At 44.2% G+C, this 27,143-nt stretch overlaps 1 protein-coding gene across 50 annotated transcripts in view; it reads left to right on the forward strand.

The window, feature by feature from the left end:
* The window catches only part of LOC114645182 (NACHT, LRR and PYD domains-containing protein 3-like), a 913,740-nt gene that overhangs the window by 614,497 nt on the left and 272,100 nt on the right, over nt 1-27,143 (forward strand). For 33 of the 50 annotated variants that reach the window (XR_007933951.1, XR_007933953.1, XR_007933955.1 and 30 more), the window contains 3 exons: nt 8,158-8,331; nt 15,711-15,884; nt 21,565-21,738. The exons of 1 other annotated variant lie outside the window; for it this stretch is intronic. Coding sequence is in view for 44 of the 49 variants with exons in the window: in XM_051921677.1 (XP_051777637.1) it covers nt 8,158-8,331; nt 15,711-15,884; nt 21,565-21,738 (522 nt within the window). In the remaining 5 variants the exon portion in view is untranslated. Of the gene's footprint in view, nt 1-8,157; nt 8,332-15,710; nt 15,885-21,564; nt 21,739-24,556; nt 24,760-26,925; nt 27,100-27,143 lie in introns of those variants that run through there. 16 more of the 50 variants (XM_051921684.1, XM_051921696.1, XM_051921711.1 and 13 more) reach the window with 8 other exon arrangements.

The following is a 27,143-nucleotide window of genomic DNA, read 5'->3' on the forward strand; positions in this document are numbered from 1 at the left end:
AAGACATAAAGGAGCTCAAGTATAATATAAAGAAGGATATAAATTATGTAAGGAAAGAAATAAAGAACATACACAAGACTAACGAAAAGCTGCTTCAGGATATTAAAGGCCAGGAAACTTGTTTAAATGCATCTAAATCTGAGAATAAACTTAGAACAGACCCCCATGACCCTGTGTTAGGATATAGCGGGATGGACAATGACTGACTGACTGACTTAGAGCATTTGGTGCTCAGTTGGAAGACGTTAAACAAATGTTCACAACTCGAAATAGCGGAACAACTGGCATCTAACCTGACAAAAAAGCAGCAGCAGCAAATTCCAAATTCAGAGTGCTTGGAGACAAACTTGCTGCCCTGGAAGATGGATGCAGAAGGAATAATATCAGAATCGAAGGTCTACCTGAGAATCATGAAAGTCGAAACCCAGTGAAATTCATAGCTGAACTATTCTCTAAAATAATTGGAGAGGACTTCAAATCAGACACTGAGATAGCAGCAGCTTACCTCATACAGGGATCAAATACCTCAAAGCCTAGGACTTTCATCGTGTGCTTTGAAAAATGACACTTTAAACTACATACACTGTAACTTCTCAGAAACAAGATTATATTTGAAAATAACCACATTCGTATTTTCCCTGATTTCTCACCTTCAACAGCTGCTAAACATGCTTCATTTTACAGAATTTAACAGAAAGCCGAGAACAGATAGAGCCTCTTGTATCCTGCCAAACTGAAAGTAGACATTCAAGGCAAGTTCTAAGAGCTAAGAAAACTGATCTCGTCACTTTTTGAAAGACGATCGGGAGTCGCATCGTGTCCTGGCATGGCAAAGAAGATCTTACCAGCTGTAGGACCCATTCGCAATGAAACTCATTGCATAATTATACATTCTATTTCATTATCTGCCATCTTTTATGTTTAATTACATATAATTACAATTATATGAGTGTATGTATGTACAGTATGTATGTGGATTTTTTTTTCCTTCATAGTGGACTGTTAAAAATCATACCCTTGGCGTATTGTATTAGGGCTTATTATCAAACGTTATCTGCTTATCCAGGTCTGCTGTTTAACATCATTCCCTGGGTTTACACTCTCAGACTGTTTTAAGATTACATTTTATGTTTATAGTATTTGGACTGTCAATAGATATCTTTATTTTAATCCTCATGAGCCGCTGCTGGGGGGCTTGTTTTGTTTTGGATGTGCTCTGTCTCTAGGTATGTCAGAGGACTGGGACTTTGGGAAGTGTGGTTTAGCTTCACGTGAGGAGGTAAAATAGGGGGTACAGGGGGCCTAAAGAAAGAGAGCAAGCTGTTTGTTATCTATCCTTTTAATTCTTATAATTATAAGACCCAACATAACAATAGGCTTCCTGTTAATAACTCTTGCAAAAACTGGAAATTAAGGTCAAAGCTGTCTGTGCTCTTCCTATTGAACTCTCCAGCACAGATTTTATTAGATTGAACACCTTCACTTTTATCATCGCAGATCAGTTTAAATACCGAGGGGTAAACATCACAAGTAAACATAAAGCTCTTTATCAACAAAATTTCACTGTCTGCTTGGAAAAACCTAAGTAAGAATTACATTGACAGTCCACCCTTCATCTGACTTTATCTGTAGTACTAGGGTGTTGTACCGTGTTAGCCATTATGAATGTAGAGAAAAGCCAAGCAAAATGACACCTTTTATTGGCTAACTATAAAGATTACAATATGCAAGCTTCTGAGGCAACTCAGGCCCTTTCTTCTTGATTACATCTTGCCTGAAGAAGGGGCCTGAGTTGTCTCAAAAGCTTGCATATTGTAATCTTTTTAGTTAGCCAATAAAATGTGTCATTTTGCTTGGCTTTTCTCTGACTTTATCTGGAAGAATTAACATTGTTAAGATTAATATCTTCCTAAACTTCTTTTTCTATTTCAAAGCATTCCAATATACATCAATAAATATTTTTTTAAGAATTTAAATTCAATCATTACCTCATTTATTTGGAATTCAAAACATCCACGTATGTAAAGGGCGACACTACAAAGACCTAAGGCAGAAGGTGGCATGGCTCTAACTAACTTTCAATTTTATTACTGAGCAGCAAACATACAAACTATAAAAACGTGGACATGGACACAAATAGATGAACACACACAGGCTTGGTGTGCAATAGAAATAAAATCCTGCAGTACTTCGTTATATTCCTTGCTTTGTACCCCAATAAGTACAAGTTATCGCCAATATACTAACAACCCAAATGTGCTCCACTCACTCAGAATATGAACCAATGTAGGAAGCATTTTAAGTTGGAGAAGATTTTATCTGTTGCACCTCTGCACGAAGACCACCTTTTTCCTCCTTCTCTCAAACGTATGCAGTTTTTAATGGCTGAAAAACATTCAGGATTAAATCATTTAGAGATCTGCACATAGACAACGTCTTCACATCCTACGAACAATTACATTTCAAATTTAACTTTCCAACAACACACATGTTTCACTATCTTCAAATTACAAACTTTGTTAAACAGAACCTGCCCAATTTTCCTCTCCTCCCACTTACTTCTAATCTGGAAAACATATTGATCAGTCTTGAGGACGCAGACAGCATTTCTTTAATATATAATACCATTTTACAGTCCTTCCCTTTCAAATATCCAAGACGACAATGAGAAAATGATCACTCACTCAACATCTCAGAAAATGGAGTGGAAGGCAGCAATGCAGAGAATTCACTCGAGCTCCATATGCGCAAAGCATAGAATTATTCAACTTAAAATTATATATCAATTGCATCTGTCTTGTTTAAAATTGTCTAAAAAGTTCCAACCTGCGAACATTGCAATCGAGCTCCAGCCTCACTGGGTCACATCCTTTGGGCCTTCACAAAATTAATATCATTCTGAACCAAAACCTTTAAATGCCTATCAGACAGCCTTGGTGTCATAGTCCCTCCTAACACACTAAGAACTGTGTTTGGTGGGCTCACAGAGGGGCTTAAAGTGGAAAAGGACACACAAACTGTAATTGCCTTTACTACACTATTGTCAAGTAGACTTATTTTGCTTAACTGGAAGAATCCTAACTCTCCTCTTTTCAGTCATTGGGTAACTGATGTTTTATATTATTAGAAACTGGAACAAATCTAATTCTCACTTAGAGGATCTGTGCAGAACTCTTTTAAAACCTGGCATGATCTGATCAATAACATTCTACAATAAGCATTTTATTTCAGGAAGCAGATTCTCTTCCCCTTTTAATTCTATTTATTTACTTACTTATCTTTTCTACTATTAAAGTTTCACTATGTTGTGATAGCTCTATTTCTCATGGGTGAGGGTTGACTTGACTTGAACGTAGTTCTGTAAAATTTGACTTGCTTGTATGGAATGTTGTTTGATTTTAATAAATTCAATAAAATGATAAAAAAATAAAATCCTCAGCCGCCTTGCCCAGGATAAGCGGGTTGAGAGAACAGACAGACAGACAGACAGATGGACAGATCTCTGATCTCACACTCATATGATTTGTGTTGTGTATGTCAGACTTATTACACATACATTTATGTTAACACACTTTTAGATTTTTTCTTCTTTTTTTCTTTTTATTAGGTCTGTGTTTCTATTTGAGGTGTTGGTGCTCATGTTATATTCATACTTTATGAATAGAAATCTATTTAATTTCATGTGAAGTACACAGGCCTGCTAATTTGTTTGCACTGCTTGCATTGTGACATTTAGCGGCACTTTGAGAATTGTTTCTCATTACATGCGTATTTGCACTTTAATTTTCTTCATCCTTGTAATAACATGGAGTTGATGGTTTGGAAATGTAATTATAAATGTAATAAATGTTTAAAAACTATTTATGATTCATGTAAAATTAAGAAATAGCATTAAATTTGGTGTAAAACACATTATGACTTGTTTGGGATTTGACATTTAAGACTCGTAACTTGCCCTTCTTGACTTGAGACTTACTTGTTATTTGACAAACAGTGACTTGTCTCAAAATCCATAAAGAGTCGTTCAGACTTCCTGCTGGATCCACACCTTCAGAGAATTCCAACTGGCACAGAGCTAAAGGGTGAGGGTATCACATTGGTGATACAAATTATTGACTGGTCAGCAGAGACACACAGCATGATGGGAGGTCATTAAGATTGGACTGTCCAGTGCTTCTTATTTTACTGCTCCATTTTACAATTTGTTTATTCTGTTTTTGTTTCTGATATTAAGATTTCCAAACCATGCTAGCAGTTTATAAATACAAAAAGACTCAATGCAAGATTTATAAAAGTGTGTCACCATGGAAGGACTCATATTACAAAGACTCGGCTTCCTTAAACAGTGGAGCTGCTGCTGTCCCTTTGTGCCGATGGCTTCTGTGCTTCCCTTAAAAGTCAGCTGTGAGTCTTTGATTGTCCTCAGATATTTATGACTGTCAATGATCTCCACTGCCTGCTCTTTGGTGATTGTTTCTTGTTGGTGTCTGGTGCTGCTTCTAAGTTTGATTATTAATAGAAAAGACTCATCCCACCAGTTCACAAAGTCGTCTCCCACTGGACCAGGACTGGTTTCATTCACACTCAGTAGGCTAACAATCACTGAGTCATCAGCACATATTAAGATGAACCTGTGCTCAAATTTACTGAGACCACCATTAGTGAAGAGGAGTACAAAAGAGGAGAAAGAACAGACATGAGTTGACCTGTGGATGAGGACAACATGTCAGACAGACAGCCATTGACTTTCACTCTTCAGTTCTTGTCTCTTAAAAAGTCAATCAGCCATCCTACCAAACTGAAGTCGAAATTAAATTCTTTAATAGGTTTCTGTGCAAGAAGGTGAGGATGAATGGTGTAAAAAGCTGAAGAGAAGTCAACAAACAGGAGCCTCACATGAGTCTTGGTGCTCTACAAGGAGTCATACAAGAGATGAAGCAAAGTGACATAAGAACAGAAGACACTTGACAAGCAAGAGGAGACCATTCAGTCAATCAAGCCTGTTTGTTTAGCTAAGCTCATGCAGATTCCTCTTAAAGGAAGCAGAAACCTTGATGACAACTTCATGTCTTGGTAGTTTGTTCAGAGTCCCAAAATTCTTTTTGCTTTCTTGCTTCAATTTTAAATGCACTTTCTGTTAATTGCCACTAATGTCCTTGAGTATGTGATTACACTTAACTTGACAGAATTCTCCTAGATCTACTTTATCAATTCTTTTCAGGATTTTAAATACCTGGATGAGGTCCCCACACAGTCTCCTCTACTCAGACTAAGCAGATTTATTTCTCTGAGTCTGTTACAGTAGGACATGTACATACCACAATAACAACATTTATTTATATAGCATAGTTTCATACAAATAATGGAGCTCAAAGTTCTTTACATGATGAAGAAAGAGAAAAAAGACAAAAGAATTAAAATTCTGATGGCCAGGGAGGACAGAAAAATAAAAAAACAACTCCAGACAGCTGGAAAAAAAAATAAAATCTCCAAGGGGGTCCGAGGCCCACGAGACCACCCAGCCCCCTCTAGGCATTCTACCTAACATCAATGACCTTAGTCAGTCCTCGTGGTATTCAGGGTTCACATGGAAGAACTTGATGATGACGGTCCCATAATGCACTTGGTTGCTCTGCTCTTCATATCTTCAAGTGCTGTTATGTCTTTCTTGTACTGAGGAGACCAGAACTGCACTCAGTACTCCAGATGTGCTCTCACTGGTGTATTATAAAGTAAGAGTATAATGTCCCTTGATTTAAATTCAATAGTTTTTTATGATATAACCTCACATTTTATATTATCTTTTAACTGCTTCTGTACATTACTTAGTCATTGAAAATGTTCTGTCAACATAAACCCCTAAACGCTTTTCAGAGGTCTCCTCCTGTAGCTCAGTGTCTCCCATTTTGTATTTATATTTGCCTGAACGGAATCACTCAGGTGAATAGAAGACGCATCGGGATGACAGCAAGTGAAGTGAAAAAGTATCACAAAATAATACAAACAAATAAAAGTGGAGACTCCATAACACTTCAGGGACACAGATATTCCTTTATTCCTGTTCAATAAATGAACCCATACAGTGGTGTGAAAAACTATTTGCCCCCTTCCTGATTTCTTATTCTTTTGCATGTTTGTCACACAAAATGTTTCTGATCATCAAACACATTTAACCATTAGTCAAATATAACACAAGTAAACACAAAATGCAGTTTTTTAAATGATGGTGTTTATTATTTAGGGAGAAAAAAAATCCAAACCTACATGGCCCTGTGTGAAAAAGTAATTGCCCCCTTGTTAAAAAATAACCTAACTGTGGTGTATCACACCTGAGTTCAATTTCTGTAGCCACCCCCAGGCCTGATTACTGCCACACCTGTTTCAATCAAGAAATCACTTAAATAGGAGCTGCCTGACACAGAGAAGTAGACCAAAAGCACCTCAAAAGATAGACATCATGCCAAGATCCAAAGAATTCAGGAACAAATGAGAACAGAAATAATTGAGATCTATCAGTGTGGGTAAAGGTTATAAAGCCATTTCTAAAGCTTTGGGACTCCAGCGAACCACAGTGAGAGCCATTATCCACAAATGGCAAAAACATGGAACAGTGGTGAACCTTCCCAGGAGTGGCCGGCCGACCAAAATTACCCCAAGAGCGCAGAGACGACTCATCCGAAAGGTCACAAAAGACCCCAGGACAACGTCTAAAGAACTGCAGGCCTCACTTGCCTTAATTAAGGTCAGTGTTCACGACTCCACCATAAGAAAGAGACTGGGCAAAAATGGCCTGCATGGCAGATTTCCAAGACGCAAACCACTGTTAAGCAAAAAGAACATTAGGGCTCGTCTCAATTTTGCTAAGAAACATCTCAATGATTGCCAAGACTTTTGGGAAAATACCTTGTGGACTGATGAGTCAAAAGTTGAACTTTTTGGAAGGCAAATGTCCCGTTACATCTGGCGTAAAAGGAACACAGCATTTCAGAAAAAGAACATCATACCAACAGTAAAATATGGTGGTGGTAGTGTGATGGTCTGCGGTTGTTTTGCTGCTTCAGGACCTGGAAGGCTTGCTGTGATAGATGGAACCATGAATTCTACTGTCTACCAAAAAATCCTGAAGGAGAATGTCCGGCCATCTGTTCGTCAACTCAAGCTGAAGCGATCTTGGGTGCTGCAACAGGACAATGACCCAAAACACACACCAGCAAATCCACCTCTGAATGGCTGAAGAAAAACAAAATGAAGACTTTGGAGTGGCCTAGTCAAAGTCCTGACCTGAATCCAATTGAGATGCTATGGCATGACCTTAAAAAGGCGGTTCATGCTAGAAAACCCTCAAATAAAGCTGAATTACAACAATTTTGCAAAGATGAGTGGGCCAAAATTCCTCCAGAGCGCTGTAAAAGACTCATTGCAAGTTATCGCAAACGCTTGATTGCAGTTATTGCTGCTAAGGTTGGCCCAACCAGTTATTAGGTTCAGGGGGGCAATTACTTTTTCACACAGGGCCATGTAGGTTTGGATTTTTTTTTCTCCCTAAATAATAAAAACCATCATTTACAAACTGCATTTTGTGTTTACTTGTGTTATATTTGACTAATGGTTAAATGTGTTTGATAATCAGAAACATTTTGTGTGACAAACATGCAAAAGAATAAGAAATCAGGAAGGGGGCAAATAGTTTTTCACACCACTGTAATTAAAAGGGAATCGCAACAAATAAATAAACTTTGACAAAGATGGAGACAAACAGATCTGCTGCTGGTTACCACTAGAGCTGCCAGCCATGAGTGGTAAATGATAGACAAGAATTCCAGTTTGTCATCGTCACCCCATGGTCACCTGTGACAAGTTCATCTGGTCACATGAGTGCAGGACGCCATCAGTCTCATGTCTGTGACGTTCTTATCCAGTGTTGATGTCCACATCTCAGTCTGAATGACTTGGCACCAGTCAGTCCAGCGTGAAGGCAGGACACCCTGTTAGGTATATAGCGCCTTACTTTATAAGAATGGCAGTGGTCTCGTGTTCACACTGTACTTCAGTGAAAAGTCAGAATACAAGTGGCCATTGAACCTTTGTGTTGTTTGTCCTTCCGTCTGTCTGTCTGTCCCTCCTCATGTCCTCACTTCTCTCTCTTCTTCTCCACAGCCTGTCTCATTGTGGTCTCACCTCCAGATGTTGCTCAGCTCTCTCCTCAGCTCTTTCTTCTCCACACTCACAACTGACTGAACTGGACCTGAGAGGCAACAACATGGAGGATTCAGGAGTGGATCAGCTGTGTGAGGGGCTGAGGAGTGAAAACTGCAAATTAGAGAAACTGAAGTAAGTGAACAACAAGTGTGTGTGTGTGTGTGTGTGTGTGTGTGTGTGTGTGTGTGTGTCCTGTGTGTGTGTGTGTGTGTGTGTCATGAATTTTATTTTTTGTCACTTTACAGCTCTGACTTTTCCACTCCCACAACACAAACGTTGTGTTTAATTCAGGACAGACTGCAATGTCCCTTTTGGACAGACAGATGGACATGAGGTGACACAAATGCAGATTTCCTTTAATAATTCAATTCATAAAGACAGCATTGTGACCCTGAGCCCCTCCACCACACTGGTCACTCTCCTCATCCTCTCTGTCCAGACTGTTGTTTTATTTCTTGTCCCACAAGCCCTCGCTGTCCATTCTTTATTTTAATCTTCTACTTGTTCCTGTCCTCCATTATCACTTTACACCTTACACTCCTCTGATGTCCTCACTAAACTTTATTAAAATCACTAAAATAGAATAAGGAGGATAAACATAGTCAGTGAGAGGAGAAGAGACGACTTAAGTGACAGAAGACAAAGAGGAGTGGACAGCTAGAGCTGAACTGGAGTGACAGATAAGGACAAGGAGAATAGAATAGCAAAGATAAGGAGAGAAGAGAAGGAGATGAACAGAATGAAGAAAAGGATGAATAAAAGAGGAGGACAGACAGAGGAACAGGATGAAAGGTGGACAGCAGCAGTAGAAATGACCATCCAGCCATACACAGAAAGAGAAGGTGACAGGGAGGAGAGGATTAGGACTGAAGGCAGTGTGGACAGTAAGGTGGGAGACACAGGAAGTGACCGCCATTATAGCCAAGTGGACTGAACAGGCCGACATCATTCTACAAGACATAACCCCCAGGTCTACACAGGACATCGACATATATCTGTCAGTGGGCTTAGTGACCGACAGGTGGACACACACATCATGTGCAGTAGACGTCCAGAGACACTGAGAGGATTCTGGGAAGGTGACCTCAGTAGGCGTGTCAGTGAGATACTCCAGTGTGAGGAGTGGCGCCCACTTGTGTTTGTAACTCACACTTGTGTCTCTTGTGGGACATTTAAAACAAGAATCTCACCACATGATAAGTGTAGGCTGTCACATGACTTTCTCAATAATCCAGTATATAGCACCATTCTGATATTTTTATACACACATGGTCTTCACTGACGTCATCACAGGTCCAGACCCTCTGCCTCACAAATCCTTCTTTTGTCATTTCACTCAGTCAGGGTCTTCCTCAATGCCAGCAGACAATCAAATTGCTTACTGGAGATGTGAATAATTTGACGTCACTAAGGACACCTGTCACACTAGTCCTGTACTCCACTGGTCACTCTGGTCACTGCATGATTCTTTTTAGTACTAAATACAAAGCTGTGTGGTGACACATGTCAGGGGTCAGTGGTTGTGTGCAGGTTTTTAATTTAAAATGGTGGACTCAGAGGGGCGTAGGTGGATGTGATAGTGTGGGGGAGCAGAGCAGCCCTGGAGTGTTGGTGGTGAATTGGTGGAGCGCACTTTACACCTGCAGACACGTGTGGTTCAGCCAGTGTCCTCATTAGTGTTCTGGGGTGTGGAATTAGACACCTGGACCCCAGAGAGTTTAAAATGAGAAAAATGTAAAGATGAAGACAGAGATTACATTAGAAATCAAGTAAATGCAGAATTGTGGCTGATCTGATGCAGTGGAGTGGAGGTCAAGAAGTGGCTGTGAGAGGAGTGAACACATGGCACTCAAGAGGTAAGGTCAAAACCTGCTGTGTGCCAAAGGAACATGAGTGACCAACTGCACTGAGTGGGATTCTGCTGAAGGCTGAAGGACGGAGTTAGGAGAAATGAGAAGGTCTCACAAGGCACCCTGCTGAAGGCCATGGGATTGTGGTGGGAACAGAAGCTGAGTTTGGGGTCCTCACCTGTGACCAATTAAGGTGGCTGGGGCAGAAGCTGATGTGAAGGATGACTGCCCTTGCTGGTGGTCTCTTGGCTTGCTGAGGAGAACTTAAATGGTAAGCAGAGGAGATGTCAGTTTTAGGTGGCACAGAAACTCTTTTTGTTTTACATACAACAATGCCAGTGCAGTGAGAATTGTGCCAATAATACTACTATCAAAGTAACAGTTGGCACATGATATTAAACATAATATTAATGTGACAAATACTAAAGTGACATATTATTAAAGTAAAACTAAACAAAACAAAAGTGGAAGCGATGGCCCCAACAAACACAGCTTTTCAGACCATCCATCCATCCATCCATCCATCCATTGTCTCCCGCTTATCCGAGGTCGGGTCGCAGGGGCAGCAGCTTGAGCAGAGATGCCCAGACTTCCCTCTCCCCAGCCACTTCTTCTAGCTCTTCCGGGAGAATCCCAAGGTGTTCCAAGGCCAGTCGAGAGACATAGTCCCTCCAGCGTGTCCTGGGTCTTCCCCGGGGCCTCCTCCTGGTTAGACGTGCCCGGAACACCTCACCAGGGAGGCGTCCAGGAGGCATCCTGATTAGATGCCCGAGCCACCTCATCTGACTCCTCTCGATGCGGATGACTGAGCTTCTCACCCTATCTTTAAGGGAAAGCCCAGACACCCCTGCGGAGGAAACTCATTTCAGCCGCTTGTATTCGCGATCTCGTTCTTTCGGTCACTACCCATAGCTCATGACCATAGGTGAGGGTAGGAACATAGATCGACTGGTAAATTGAGAGCTTCGCCTTGCGGCTCAGCTCCTTTTTCACCACGACAGACCGATGCAGCGCCCACATTACTGCGGATGCCGCACCGATCCGCCTGTCGATCTCACGCTCCATTCTTCCATCACTCGTGAACAAGACCCCGAGATACTTGAACTCGTCCACTTGGGGCAGGATCTCGCTACCAACCCTGAGAGGGCACTCCACCCTTTTCCGGCTGAGGACCATGGTCTCGGATATGGAGGTGCTGATTCTCATCCCAGCCGCTTCACACTCGGCTGCGAACCGATCCAGACAGAGCTGAAGATCACGGCCTGATGAAGCAAACAGGACAACATCATCTGCAAAAAGCAGTGACCCAATCCTGAGCCCACCAAACCGGACCCCCTCAACGTCCTGGCTGCGCCTATAAATTCTGTCCATAAAAGTTATGAACAGAATCGGTGACAAAGGGCAGCCCTGGCGGAGTCCAACTCTCACTGGAAACGAGTTTGACTTACTGCCGGCAATGAGGACCAAGCTCTGGCACCGATCGTACAGGGACAGAACAGCCCTTATCAGGGGGGCCGGTACCCCATACTCTCGGAGTACCCCCCACAGGATTCCTCGAGGGACACGGTCGAATGCCTTTTCCAAGTCCACAAAACACATGTAGACTGGTTGGGCAAACTCCCATGCACCCTCCAGGACCCTGCTAAGGGTATAGAGCTGGTCCACTGTTCCACGACCAGGACGAAAACCACACTGTTCCTCCTGAATCCGAGGCTCGACTATCCGACGGACCCTCCTCTCTAGGACCCCTGAATAGACTTTTCCAGGGAGGCTGAGGAGTGTGATCCCTCTGTAGTTGGAACACACCCTCCGATCCCCCTTCTTAAAGAGGGGGACCACCACCCCGGTCTGCCAATCCAGAGGCACTGTCCCTGATGTCCATGCGATGTTGCAGAGGCGTGTCAACCAAGACAGTCCTACAACATCCAGAGCCTTGAGGAACTCCGGGCGTATCTCATCTACCCCCGGGGCCCTGCCACCAAGGAGTTTTTTGACCACCTCAGTGACCTCAGTCCCAGAGATGGGGGAGCCCACCTCTGAGTCCCCAGGCTCTGCTTCCTCATTGGAAGGCATGTTAATGGGATTGAGTAGGTCTTCGAAATACTCCCCCCACCGACCCACAACGTCCCGAGTCGAGGTCAGCAGCGCACCATCCCCACCATATACAGTGTTGACACTGCACTGCTTCCCCTTCCTGAGACGCCGGATGGTGGACCAGAATCTCCTCAAAGCCGTCCGAAAGTCGTTTTCCATGGCCTCCCCAAACTCCTCCCACGCCCGAGTTTTTGCCTCAGCAACCACCAAAGCCTCATTCCGCTTGGCCTGCCGGTAACTATCAGCTGCCTCCAGGGTCCCACAGGACAAAAGGGTCCTGTAGGACTCCTTCTTCAGGTTGACGGCATACTTCACCGCCGGTGTCCACCAACGGGTTCGGGGATTGCCGCCACGACAGGCACCGACCACCTTACGGCCACAGCTCCGGTCAGCTGCCTCAACAATAGAGGCACGGAACATGGCCCATTCGGACTCAATGTCCCCAACCTCCCTCAGGACATGGTCGAAGTTCTGCCGGAGGTGGGAGTTGAAGCTACTTCTGACAGGGGGCTCTGCCAGACGTTCCAAGCAGACCCTCACAACACGTTTGGGCCTACCACGCCTGACCGGCATCCTCCCCCACCATCGAAGCCAACTCACCACCAGGTGGTGATCAGTTGATAGCTCCGCCCCTCTCTTCACCCGAGTGTCCAAGACATGTGGCCGCAAGTCCGACGACACGACCACAAACTCAATCATCGAACTGAGGCCTAGGGTGTCCTGGTGCCAAGTGCACATATGAACACCCCTATGCTTGAACATGGTGTTCGTTATGGACAATCCATGACGAGCACAGAAGTCCAATAACAAAACACCACTCGGGTTCAGATCGGGGGGGCCATTCCTCCCAATCACGCCCTTCCAGGTCTCACTGTCATTGCCCATGTGAGCATTGAAGTCTCCCAGCAGAACGAGGGAGTCCCCAGAAGGTATGCCCTCTAGCATCCCCTCCAGGGACTCCAAAAAGGGTGGGTACTCCAAACTGCTGTTCGGTGCATACGCACAAACAACAGTTAGGACCCGTCCCCCCACCCGAAGGCGAAGGGAGGCTACCCTCTCGTCTACCGGGGTAAACCCCAATGTACAGGCTCCAAGTCGGGGGGCAATAAGTATACCCACACCCGCTCGGCGCCTCTCACCGGGGGCAACTCCAGAGTGGTACAGAGTCCAGCCCCTCTCAAGGAGATTGGTTCCAGAGTCCAAGCTGTGCGTCGAGGTGAGTCCGACTATATCTAGCCGGAACCTCTCAACTTCGCGCACTAGCTCAGGCTCCTTCCCCTTCAGAGAGGTGACATTCCACGTCCCAAGAGCCAGCTTCTGTAGCCGAGGATCGGACCGCCAAGGTCTCCGCCTTCGGCCACCACCCAACTCACACTGCACCCGACCTCCTTGGCCCCTCCCATAGGTGGTGAGCCCATGGGAAGGGGGACCCATGTTGCCACTTCGGGCTGTGCCCGGCCGAGCCCCATGGGTGCAAGCCCGGCCACCAGGCTCTCTCCATCGAGCCCCACCTCCAGGCCTGGCTCCAGAGGGGGGGCCCCGGTGACCCATGTCCGGGAGAGGGAAAACGTCGTCCAAATTATTTGTTCATCGTAGGAGGTTGTGTTGAACCGCACTTTGTCTCATCCCTCACCTAGGACCAGTTTGCCTTGGGTGGCCCTACCAGGGGCATAAAGCCCTGGACAACAGAGCTCCTAGGATCATTGGGACACGCAAACCCCTCCACCACGATAAGGTGACGGTTAAAGGAGGGGTGCTTTTCAGCCCAATAGACAAATTTCCTTTGCAGTTGTGTGAACACGATGGCGCTTGCTTCATGTTGAGTTTCTTGGTTCAACAGCAGACTCCATGCTCTGGGGGGTCTGCAGCTTTTCAAGAGTCCCACCCAGAAGGACAGGGGCAGCTCTGGGCACTGCGGCTGAGTCAGTTCCCCTCATTTGGTTTCTTCTCAGAGCTGCAGGTGGATAAGGAGAGACAGTCAGTGTGAGCGCCCCCTCTCGTCTCAGAGTGGTATCACTTACCTCACAGAGACAGGAAGGTCATCTCCAGGTGGGCACACATGTGTGACAATACATAGAACTGGCCGCTCATTTGTTTGCACTGCTTGTATTGTTGTATTCAGCAGCACTTTGAGAATTGATTCTCATTACATGTTTATTTGCACTTCATTTTTGTTCATCTTTATATTAACATGGAGTTGATAGTTTGGAAATGTAACAATAAATGTAATAAATGATTCCTGTAAATTTAAGAAATAGCAAATGTAAATTTGTTGTAAAACACATTATGACTTCTTTTGGACTTGAAATTTAAGGCTTGACTCAAAACCTGCCTAACAACATTTATTTCTATAGCATATTTTCATACAAATAATGGAGCTCAAAGTGAAGAAAGAGAAATAAGACAAAATAAATAAGAATTAAAATTAGGGAACACTAATTAACATTAATAAAAGTGAGGTCCGATGGCCAGGGAGGAGAGAAAATACAATAAAACTCCAGACGGCTGGAAAAAAAAATAAAATCTGCAGGGGGTCCGAGGCCACGAGACCACCCAGCCCCCTCTAGACATTCTACCTAACATCAATGACCTCAGTCAGTCCTCGTGGTATTCAGGGGTCACATGGAAGAACTTGATGATGACAGTCCCATAATGCACTTGGTTGCTCTGCTCTTCATATCTTCAAGTGCTGTTATGTCTTTCTTGTACTGAGGAGACCAGAACTGCACTCAGTACTCCAGATGTGCTCTCACTAGTGAATTATAAAGTAAGAGTATAATGTCACTTGATTTAAATTCAACAGTTTTTATGATATAGCCTCACATTTTATTTTATCTTTTTAATTGCTTCTGCACATTACTTAGACAATGACAATGTTGTGCTAACATAAACCCCTAAATGCTCTTCAGAGGTCTCCTCCTGTAGCTCAGTGTCTCCCATTTTGTATTTATATTTGGCTGAACTGAATCACTCAGGTGAATAGAAGACGCATCGGGACGACAGCAAGTGACGTGAAAAAGTATCACAAAATAATACAAACAAATAAAAGAGGAGACTCCATAACACTTCAGGGACACAGATATTCCTTTATTCCTGTTCAGAAAATGAACTCATAATAAAAATGAATCAGAAAATTTAAAAAAAACTTCAAAATGACGGAGACAAACAGACCTGCTGCTGGTCACCACTAGAGCTGCCAGTCCTGAGTGGTAAATGACAGACCAGAATTCCAGTTTGTCATCCTCACCCCGTGGTCACCTGTGACAAGTCTGTCTGGTCACCTGAGTGCAGTACGCCGTCAGTCTCATGACTGTGATGTTCTTATTCGGTGTTGATGTCCACATGTCAGTCTGAATGACTTGGCACCAGTCAGTCCAGCATGAAGGCAGGAGACCCTGTCAGGTATATAGCGCCTTACTTTATGAGAATGGCAGTGGTCTCGTGTTCACACTGCACTTCAGTGAAAAGTCAGAATGCAAGTGGCCATTGAACCTTTGTGCTGTTTGTACTTCTGTCTGTCTGTCTGTCTCTCCTCATGTCCTCACTTATCTCTCTTCTTCTCCACAGCCTGTCTTGGTGTTATCTCACCTCCAGATGTTGCTCAGCTCTCTCCTCAGCTCTTTCTGCTCCACACTCACGACTGACTGAACTGAAACTGAGCGACAACAACATGGAGGATTCAGGAGTGGATCAGCTGTGTGAGGGGCTGAGGAGTGAAAACTGCAAATTAGAGAAACTGACGTAAGTGAACAACAAGTGTGTGTGTGTCTGTGTGTGTGTTGGTGTGTGTCTGTGTGTGTGTGTTGGTGTGTGTCTGTGTGTGTGTGTGTGTGTTTGTGTGTGTGTGTGTGTGTGTGTGCGTGTTTGTGTTTGTGTGTCTCATTAATTTTATTTCTTGTCACATTATGACTCTGACTTTTCCACTCTCACAACACAAACGCTGTGTTTAATCAGGACAGACTGCAGTGTCCCTTATGGACAGACAGATGGACGTGAGGTGACACAACTGCAGATTTCCTTTAAAAATTCAGTTCATAAAGACAGCATTGTGACCCTGAGCTCCTCCACCACACTGGTTACTATCCTCATCCTCTCTGCCCAGACTGTTGTTTTATTTCTTGTCCCACAAGCCCACACTGTCCATTCTTTATTTTAATCTCGTACTTGTTCCTTTCCTCCATTTTCACTTTCCTCCATACACTCCTCTGATGTCCTCAATAAAGTTTGTTAAAAATCACTAAAATAGAATAAGGAGGAGAAACACAGTCAGTGTGAGGAGAAGAGACGACTAAAGTGACAGAAGACAAAGAGGAGTGGACAGCTAGAACTGAACTGGAGTGACAGATAAGGACAAGGAGAATAGAATAGCAAAGATAAGGAGAGACAAGAGAAGGAGATGAACAGAATGAAGAAAAGGATGAATAAAAAAGGAGGATAAGGCAGAGGATAAGGAGAAGGAGAGAGGAGAACAGACAGAAGAACAGGAGGAAAGGTGGACAGCAGCAGTAGAAATGACCAGCCAGTCATACACAGAAAGAGAAGGTCACAGGGAGGAGAGGAATAGGACTGAAGGCAGTGTGGACAGTAAGGTGGGAGACACAGGAAGTGACCACCATTATAGCCAAGTGGACTGAACAGGCCGACATCATTCTACAAGACATGACCCCCAGGTCTACACAGGACATCGACATATATCTGTCAGTGGGCTTAGTGACCAACAGGTGGACACACACATCATGTGCAGTAGACATCAGAGACACTGAGAGGATTCTGTGAAGGTGACCTCAGTGGGCATGTCAGTGAGATACTCCAGTGTGAGGAGTGGCGCCCTCTTGTGTTTGCAACTCACACTTGTGTCTCTTGTAGGACTTTAAAACTAGAATTGCACCAGATGATAAGTGTAGGCTGTCACATGACTTTCTCAATAATCCAGTATATAGCGCCTTTCTGATATTTTTATACACACATGGTCTTCACTGATGTCATCACAGGTCCAAACCCTCTGCCTCACAAATCCTTCTTTTGTAATTTCACTCAGTCAGGGTCTTCCTCAATGCCAGCAGACAATCAAATGGTCGACTGGAGATGTGAATAATTTGACGTCACTAAGGACACCTGTCACACTAGTCCTGTGCCCCACTGGTCACTCTGGTCACTGCGTGATTCTCTTTACTACTAAATACAAAGCTGTTTAGTGACACATGTCAGGGGTCAGTGGTTGTGTGCAGGTTTTTAAATTAAAATGGTGGACTCAGAGGGGCGTAGGTGGATGTGGTAGTGTGGGGGAGCAGAGCAGCCCTGGAGTGTTGGTGGTGAATTGGCGGAGCGCACTTTACACCTGCAGACACGTGTGGTTCAGCCAGTGTCCTCACTAGTGTTCTGGGGTGTGGAATTAGACACCTGCACCCCAGGGAGTTTAAAATGAGCTGAGCAGGATAGTCAAGAACAAAACTGAACAGGAAAGAAAAATGAAAAGTTGGAGATGGAGGTTAAATGAGAAATAAAGTAAATGCAGAATTGTGGCTGAGCTGATGCAGTGGAGAGGAGGCCAAGAAGTGGCCGTTAGAGGAGTGAACACATGGCACTCAAGGGGTAAGGTCAAAACCTATTGTGTGCTCAAAGAGCAAGAGTGACCAACTGCACTGAGTGGGCTTCTGCTGAAGGCTGAGGGTTGGCGTTAGGATAAAGGAGAAGATCTCATGAGGCACCCTGCTGAAGGCCATGGGATTGTGGTGGGAACACAAGCTGAGTTTGGGGTCCTCAGCGGTGACCAGCTAAGGTGGCTGGGGTAGAAGCCGATGTGAAGGATGACTCCCCTTGCCGGTGGTCTCTTGACTTGCTGAGGAGAACTTAAATGATAAGCAGAGGAGACATCAGTTTAGGTGGCATAGAAACTCTTGTTGTTTTTACATACAATAATGCCAGTGCATTGAGAATTGTGCCAATAATACTACTATCAAAGTGACAGGTGGCACATGATATTAAACATAATATTAATGTGACAAATACTAATGTGACATATCATTAAAGTAAAATAAAATAAAGTGACATGACTTATGCTGATAGGACAACATGTTTGAAGTGACCCATAACAATAAAAAACAAAATAAAACTTCTAGAGCAGTGAGCCAATAGTGAGATATCAGATGTGGTGCCCAGCTAATACAGTCAATACAGCTTAGGAGGAGAGAAGGAGCGTCAGGCCCAGAACTCAACCACCACCCCCTGTTATGAAGAGTTAAAGAGTCTAATGGCTCTGAGGACTAAAGATCTCTGGTATCTGTCCATATTGCAGTTCTGTGATAGCAGCCTACCACTAAACAAACTGCTCTGATTAATTATGGTGGTGTATAGTGGGTGATGTTCATTGTCCATAACAGATAGCAGCTTGCACAGTGTCCTTCTCTCTGCCACCATCACCAGAGAGTCCATTTCCATGCCAGTCACAGATCCTGCTCACCTGGTCATCTTGTCAATACTCTCACCATCTCTCTTCTTCAAGCTACCCCACCTGCTCACTTTATATAAAGTGATAGATAATTACAAAGGTGAACAGATATAATGGACATAATTAAGGACAATACACATAATCCAAACAGACAATATTGGTCTTCTGATATGGTGACTGGAGGACAGACCTGCACAAGTTGCTTTGTAATGTCGGGGCACCAACTGGGTGTCCCCCTTTAATGAAGTCAAATGAAACAAAACAAAAGTGGACGCGATGGCCCAACAAAACACACCTTTTCAGCCCAATAGACAAATTAACTTTGCAGTTGTGTGAACACGATGGCGCTTGCTTCATGTTGAGTTTCCAGGTCCAACAGCAGACTCCATCCTCTGGGGGTCTGCAGCTTTTGAAGAGTCCCACCCAGAAGGACAGGGGCAGCTCTGGGCACTGCGGCTGAGTCAGTTCCCCTCATTTGGTTTCTTCTCAGAGCTGCAGGTGGATAAGGAGAGACAGTCAGTGTGAGCGCCCCCTCTCGTCTCAGAGTGGTATCACTTACCTCACAGGGACAGGAAGGTCATCTCCAGGTGGGCACACATGTGTGACAATACATAGAACTGGCCGCTCATTTGTTTGCACTGCTTGTATTGTTGTATTCAGCAGCACTTTGAGAATTGATTCTCATTACTTGTTTATTTGCACTTCAGTTTTGTTCATCTTTGTATTAACATGGAGTTGATAGTTTGGAAATGTAACAATAAATGTAAGAAATGATTCCTGTAAATTTAAGAAATAGAAAATGTAAATTTGGTGTAAAACACATTATGACTTCTTTGGGACTTGAAATTTAAGGCTTGACTCAAAACCTGCCTAACAACATTTATTTATTTAGCATATTTTCATACAAATAATGGAGCTCAAAGTGAAGAAAGAGAAAAAAGACAAAATAAATAAGAATTAAAATTAGGGAACACTAATTAACATTAATAAAAGTAAAGTCCGATGGCCAGGGAGATCAGAAAATACAAACGAAACTCCAGACGGCTGGAAAAAAAATAAAATCTGCAGGAGGTCAGAGGCCACGAGACCACCCAGCCCCCTCTAGGCATTCTACCTAACATCAGTGACCTCAGTCAGTACTCGTGGTATTCAGGGTTCACATGGAAGAACTTGATGATGACGTCCCATAATGCACTTGGTTGCTCTGCTCTTCATATCTTCAAGTGCTGTTATGTCTTTCTTGTACTGAGGAGACCAGAACTGCACTCAGTACTCCAGATGTGCTCTCACAAGTGTATTATAAAGTAAGAGTATAATGTTCCTGGATTTAAATTTAATAGTTTTTATGATATAACCTCACATTTTATATTATCTTTTTAATTACTTCTGTACATTACTTAGTCAATGACAATGTTGTGTCAACATAAACCCTTAAATGCTCTTCAGAGGTCTCCTCCTGTAGCTCAGTGTCTCCCATTTTGTATTTATATTTGGCTGAACTGAATCACTCAGGTGAATAGAAGACGCATCGGGACGACAGCAGGTGAAGTGAAAAAGTATCACAAAATAATACAAACAAATAAAAGAGGAGACTCCATAACACTTCAGGGACACAGATATTCCTTTATAACTGATCAGAAAATGAACTCATAATAAAAATTAATCATAAAATTTAAAAAAAACTTCAACAAAAACGGAGACAAACAGACCTGCTGCTGGTCACCACTAGAGCTGCCAGTCCTGAGTGGTAAATCCTGCCATGTGCAAAGGTTCACTGACGACACTGCTATCGTGGGCTGCATCAGGAATGGGCTAGAGGAGGAGTATAGGGACCTAATCAATGACTTTGTTAAATGGTGCGACTCAAACCACCTACACCTGAACACCAGCAAAACCAAGGAGCTGGTGGTGGATTTTAGGAGGCCCAGACCCCTCATGGACCCCGTGATCATCAGAGGTGACTGTGTGCAGATGGTGCAGACCTATAAATATCTGGGAGTGCAGCTGGATGATAAATTAGACTGGACTGCCAATACTGATGCTCTGTGTAAGAAAGGACAGAGCCGGTTATACTACCTTAGAAGGCTGGCGTCCTTCAACATCTGCAATAAGATGCTGCAGATGTTCTATCAGACAGTTGTGGTGAGCGCCCTCTTCTACGCAGTGGTGTGCTGGGGATGCAGCATTAAGAGGAAAGACGCCTCACACCTGGACAAACTGGTGAGGAAGGCAGGCTCTATTGTTGGCATGGAGCTGGACAGTTTAACATCTGTGGCAGAGCGAAGGGCGCTCAGCAGGCTCCTATCAATTATAGAGAATCCACTGCATCCACTAAATAGTATCATCTCCAGACAGAAGAGCAGCTTCAGCGACAGACTGCTGTCACTGTCCTGCTCCACTGACAGATTGAGGAGATCGTTTCTCCTCCAAACTATGCGACTCTTTAATTCCACCCATTGGGGGTGTTAAACGTTAACATTTATCATTATACAAAGTTATTGTCTGTTTTTCACCTGCATTATTATCATTCTTTAATTTAATATTATTTATTGTATCAGTATGCTGCTGCTGAAGAATGTGAATTTCCCATTGGGATTAATAAAGTATCTATCTATCTAAATGACCGACAAGAATTCCAGTTTGTCATCCTCACCCCGTGGTCACCTGTAACAAGTCCATCTGGTCACTCGAGTACAGGACGCCGTCAGTCTCATGTCTGTGATGTTCTTATCCAGTGTTGATGTCCACATGTCATTCTGAATGACTTGGCACCAGTCAGTCCAGCGTGAAGGCAGGAGACCCTGTCAGGTATATAGCGCCTTACTTTATGAGAATGGCAGTGGTCTCGTGTTCACACTGCACTTCAGTGAAAAGTCAGAATACAAGTGGCCATTGAACCTTTGTTTTGTGTGTCCTTCTGTCTGTCTGTCTGTCTCTCCTCATGTCCTCACTTCTCTCTCTTCTTCTCCACAGCCTGTCTGAATGTCGTCTCACCTCCAGATGTTGCTCAGCTCTCTCCTCAGCTCTTTCTGCTCCACACTCACGACTGACTGAACTGGACCTGAGCAAAAACAACATGGAGGATTCAGGAGTGGATCAGCTGTGTGAGGGGCTGAGGAGTGAAAACTGCAAATTAGAGAAACTGAAGTAAGTGAACAACAAGTGTGTGTGTGTGTGAGTGAGTGTGTGTGTGTGTGTGTGTGTTTGTGTGTGTCTCATTAATTTTATTTCTAATCACATTATCACTCTGACTTTTCCACTCCCACAACACAAACGCTGTGTTTAATCAGGACAGACTGCAGTGTCCCTTATGGACAGACAGATGGACGTGAGGTGACACAACTGCAGATTTCCTTTAATAATTCAATTTATAAAGACAGCATTGTGACCCTGAGCCCCTCCACCACACTGGTCACTCTCCTCATCCTCTCTGTCCAGACTGTTGTTTTATTTTTTGTCCCACAAGCACATGCTGTCCATTCTTTATTTTAATCTCGTACTTGTTCCTGTCCTCCATTGTCACTTTCCCCCTTACACTCCTCTTCTGATGTCCTCACTAAAGTTTGTTAAAATCACTAAAATAGAATAAGGAGGAGAAACACAAGTCAGTGTGAGGAGAAGAGACGACTAAAGTGACAGAAGACAAAGAGGAGTGGACAGCAAGAGCTGGACTGAAGTGACAGATAAGGACAAGGAGAATAGAATAGCAAAGATAAGGAGACAAGAGAAGGAGATGAACAGAATGAAGAAAAGGACGAATAAAAGAGGAGGACAAGGCAGAGGATAAGGAGAAGGAGAGAGAGGAGGACAGACAGAGGAACAGGAGGAAAGGTGGACAGCAGCAGTAGAAATGACCAGCCAGCCATACATAGAAAGAGAAGGTGACAGGGAGGAGAGGATTAGGACTGAAGGCAGTGTGGACAGTAAGGTGGGAGACACAGGAAGTGACTGCCATTATAGCCAAGTGGACTGAACGGGCCAACATCATTCTACAAGACATGACCCACAGGTCTACACAGGATATCGACATATATCTGTCAGTGGGCTTAGTGACCGACAGGTGGGCACACACATCATGTGCAGTAGATGTCCAGAGACACTGAAAGGATTCTGGGAAGGTGACCTCAGTGGGCGTGTCAGTGAGATACTCCAGTGTGAGGAATGGCGCCCTCTTGTGTTTGTAACTCACACTTGTGTCTCTTGTAGGACATTAAAACAAGAATCTCACCACATGATAAGTGTAGGCTGTCACATGACTTCCTCAATAATCCAGTATATAGCGCCTTTTTGATATTTTTATACACACATGGTCTTCACTGATGTCATCACAGGTCCAAACCCTCTGCCTCACAAATCCTTCTTTTGTCATTTCAGTCAGTCAGGGTCTTCCTCAATGCCAGCTGACAATCAAATGGCCTACTGGAGATGTGAATAATATGATGTCACTAAGGACACCTGTCACACTAGTCCTGTGCTCCACTGGTCACTCTGGTCACTGCGTGATTCTCTTTACTACTAAATACAAAGCTGTGCGGTGACACATGTCAGGGGTCAGTGGTTGTGTGCAGGTTTTAAATTAAAAAGGTGGACTCAGAGGGGCGTAGGTGGATGTGGTAGTGTGGGGGAGCAGAGCAGCCCTGGAGTATTGGTGGAGCGCACTTTACACCTGCAGACACGTGTGGATCAGCCAGTGTCCTCATTAGTGTTCTGGGGTGTGGAATTACACACCTGCACCCCAGTGAATTTAAAATGAGCTGAGCAGGATAGTCAAGAACAAAACTGAACAGGAAAGAAAAATGAAAAGATGGAGACGGAGGTTACATGAGAAATAAAGTAAATGTAGAATTGTGGCTGAGTTGATGCTGTAGAGTGGAGGTCAAGAAGTGGCTGTGAGAAGAGTGAGCACACAGCACTAAAGGGGTAAGGTCAAAACTTACTGTGTGCCCAAGAAGCAAGAGTGACCAACCCCACGTAGTGGGCATCTGCTGAAGGCTGAGGGATGGCATTAGGATAAAGGAGAAGGTCTCACGAGGCACCCTGCTGAAGGCCATGGGATTGTTGTGGGAACAGAAGCTGAGTTTGGGGTCCTCAGTAGTGACCAGCTAAGGTTGTTGGGTCAAAGCCGATGTGAAGGATGACTGCCATTGCCGGTGGTCTCTTGGCTTGCTGAGAAGAACTTAAATGGTAAGCAGAGGAGATGTCAGTTTACATGGCACAGAAACTCTTGTTGTTTTTACATACAATAATGCCAGTGCATTGAGAATTGTGCCAATAATACTACTATCAAAGTGACAAGTGGCACATGATATTAAACATAATATTAATGTGACAAATACTAACGTGACATATCATTAAAGTAAAATAAAATAAAGTGACATGACTTTTGTTGATAGGATAACATGTTTGAAGTGACCCATAACAAAAAAAAAACAAAATAAAACTTCTAGAGCAGTGAGCCAATAGTGAGATATCAGATGTGGTGCCCAGCTAATCCAGTCAATACAGCTTAGGAGGAGAGAAGGAGCGTCAGGCCCAGAACTCAACCACCACCCCTGTTATGAAGAGTTAAAGAGTCTAATGGCTCTGAGGACTAAAGATCTCTGGTGTCTGTCCATATTGCAGTTCTGTGATAGCAGCCTTGGTCTGCTGATATCGTGACTGGAGGACAGACCTTCACAAGTTGCTTTGTAATGTCGGGGCACCAACTGGGTGTACCTCTTTAATGAAGTCAAATGAAATAAAACCAAAGTGGACGCGATGGCCCAACAAAACACACCTTTTGGCCCAATAGACAAACTGACTTTGCAGTTGTGTGAACACGATGGTGCTTGCTTCATGTTGAGTTTCTGGGTCAAACAGCAGACTCGATCCTCTGGGGGTTTAGCAGCTTGTCAATAGTCCCACCTAGAAGGACAGGGGCAGCTCTGGGCACTGAGTCAGTTCCCCTCATTTGGTTTCTTCTCAGAGCTGCAGGTGGATAAGGAGAGACAGTCAGTGTGAGCGCCCCCTCTCGTCTCAGAGTGGTATCACTTACCTCACAGAGACAGGAAGGTCATCTCCAGGTGGGCACACATGTGTGACAATACATAGAACTGGCCTGCTCATTTGTTTGCACTGCTTGTATTGTTGTATTCAGCGGCACTTTCAGAATTGATTCCCATTACATGTTTATTTGCGGGGCGGCACGGTGGCGCAGTGGTAGCGCTGCTGCCTCACAGTTAGGAGACCCGGGTTCGCTTCCCGGGTCCACCCTGCGTGGAGTTTGCATGTTCTCCCCGTGTCTGCGTGGGTTTCCTCCGGGCGCTCCGGTTTCCTCCCACAATCCAAAGACATGCAGGTTAGGTGGATTGGCAATCCTAAATTGGCCCTAGTGTGTGCTTGGTGTGTGTTTGTGTGTGTCCTGCAATGGGTTGGCACCCTGCCCGGGATTGGTTCCCTGCCTTGTGCCCTGTGTTGGCTGGGATTGGCTCCAGCAGACCCCCGTGACCCTGTGTTCGGATTCAGCGGGTTGGAAAATGGATGGATGGATGTTTATTTGCACTTCATTTTTGTTCATCCTTGTATTAACATGGAGTTGATAGTTTGGAAATGTAACAATAAATGTAATAAATCCATCCATCCATCCATTTTCCAACCCACTGAATCCGAACACAGGGTCACGGGGGACTGCTGGAGCCAATCCCAGCCAACACAGGGCACAAGACAGGAACCAATGACAGGCAAGGTGCCAACCCACTGCAGGACACACACAAACACCAAGCACACACTAGGGCCAATTTAGAATCACCAATGCACCTAACCTGCATATCTTTGGACTGTGGGAGAAAACCCACACAGACACGGAGAGAACATGCAAACTCCACACAGGGAGGACCCGGGCAGCGAACCCAGGTCTCTCTTTACTGTGAGGCAGCAGCTCTACCACTGCGCCACTGTGCCGCTCAATGTAATAAATGATTCCTGTAAATTTAAGAAATAGCAAATGTAAATTTGATGTAAAACACGTTATGACTTCTTTGGGACTTGAAATTTAAGACTTGACTCACAACCTGCCTGACTTCCCTCGGGAAATGGAAGTGAAGAGAAGAAGAAAAAGGAGCAGAAGTGAGAGCTGGGAATTAATTGAAGAAGAGCAGTGAAAGGGCGTCACCACCAGAGGGCAGAGCTGAGCAGAGCAGAGGACTTGGTGACCTGCAGGTTTGGTGACGTCTGTGTGACTGATGGCCTTTGGTGTGCACTCATATTTCAAACCCGAGTCCAATGATTTTAACATTTTGTTTGAATATTTGTGGTATTATTAATAAAAGCTTGTAAAAAACCCACCATCTTTAGTGCACCCACTTACTGCCCACTGGCCTGTCCTGACTTTTATAAACAGATGTCACTAAAAAAGGCAGGACATAAAGAAATGAGCTGCTGTTATGACAAACTCAAGCTGCGAGGACACAAACATGTCACTCATGTGACCCCAACACGTCCTGTGAAGTCAGCTGATAAAGTGCTGTGGATTTCCTTTGCTGTCATTTTGATCAAATCACTTATAGACACAGCTGTGAATGGACAGCAGTGGTCAGCAGTCATGGGGGTCTCTTCACAGACCACCTCTGTTCCCACTGGACTGGACTTTGTGACACTGACAGTCCATTTGAAGCTTGTCCTCCTGCTTTATTACAAATTAGTAGAAGGAATAAGAAAACTGAGCTCGGCACCACTGAGGTGTTTAGTGGACAAAGGTCAGCTGGTCAATGTCACCATGTCCATTATGTCCTCACCCCTAAAGTCAGGTCCAGTGTTTGACCTTTTAAACCAACAGAGTGTCATCGTCATCATCTAATTACTGTGACATGAGGAGAGTCCATCGTGACAAACAGCTGAGTGTTAAGCTCTGCAGTGACCAGAATGTCTAACAGTTGTCTTTCCATGATGTCCTACAAATCAGACAAAATGTCTACACACCCAGAGTCCTGAATGACACAAAGAAATCCCACTTTGTCACCCCCCACCCCCCCCCCATTGTCACCATCTACAAGTCCATGTGGCCCCTCAAGTGCAGGACACTGTCAGTCTCATTTCTTTGAGGTTCATGTCCAATATTAATGTCCTTGTGCCCGTTTCAATGTCTTCTCACCTGTCAGTACAGCATGAAGGCAGGAGACCCTCTCAGGTGTTTGGTGTCTTACTTATAAGAACAGCGGTGGTCTCGGGTTTAAACAGGCTCAGTAAAAAGTAAAAATGCCAGCAGTCATTGAGCCTTTGAGCTCTGTGGCCTTCTGTCTGTCTGTCTCTCTGTCTGTCCCTCCTCATGTCCTCACTTCTCTTTCTTTATCTCCACAGCCTGTCTAATTGTCATCTCACCTCCAGATGTTCCTCATTTCTGTCCTCAGTCTTCTCTTCTCCACACTCACAGCTGACTGAACTGGACCTGAACTTCAACAAACTGGGAGATTCAGGAGCTCATCAGCTGTGTGAGAGTCTGAGGACTCCAAACTGTAAATTAAAGACACTGTGGTGAGTAAACAGGGTGAGGTGTGTGGGGTTATGAAGTCACAGCT

Source organism: Erpetoichthys calabaricus (assembly GCF_900747795.2).
Source record: "Erpetoichthys calabaricus chromosome 1 unlocalized genomic scaffold, fErpCal1.3 SUPER_1_unloc_22, whole genome shotgun sequence".
Classification (NCBI taxonomy): domain Eukaryota; kingdom Metazoa; phylum Chordata; class Cladistia; order Polypteriformes; family Polypteridae; genus Erpetoichthys; species Erpetoichthys calabaricus.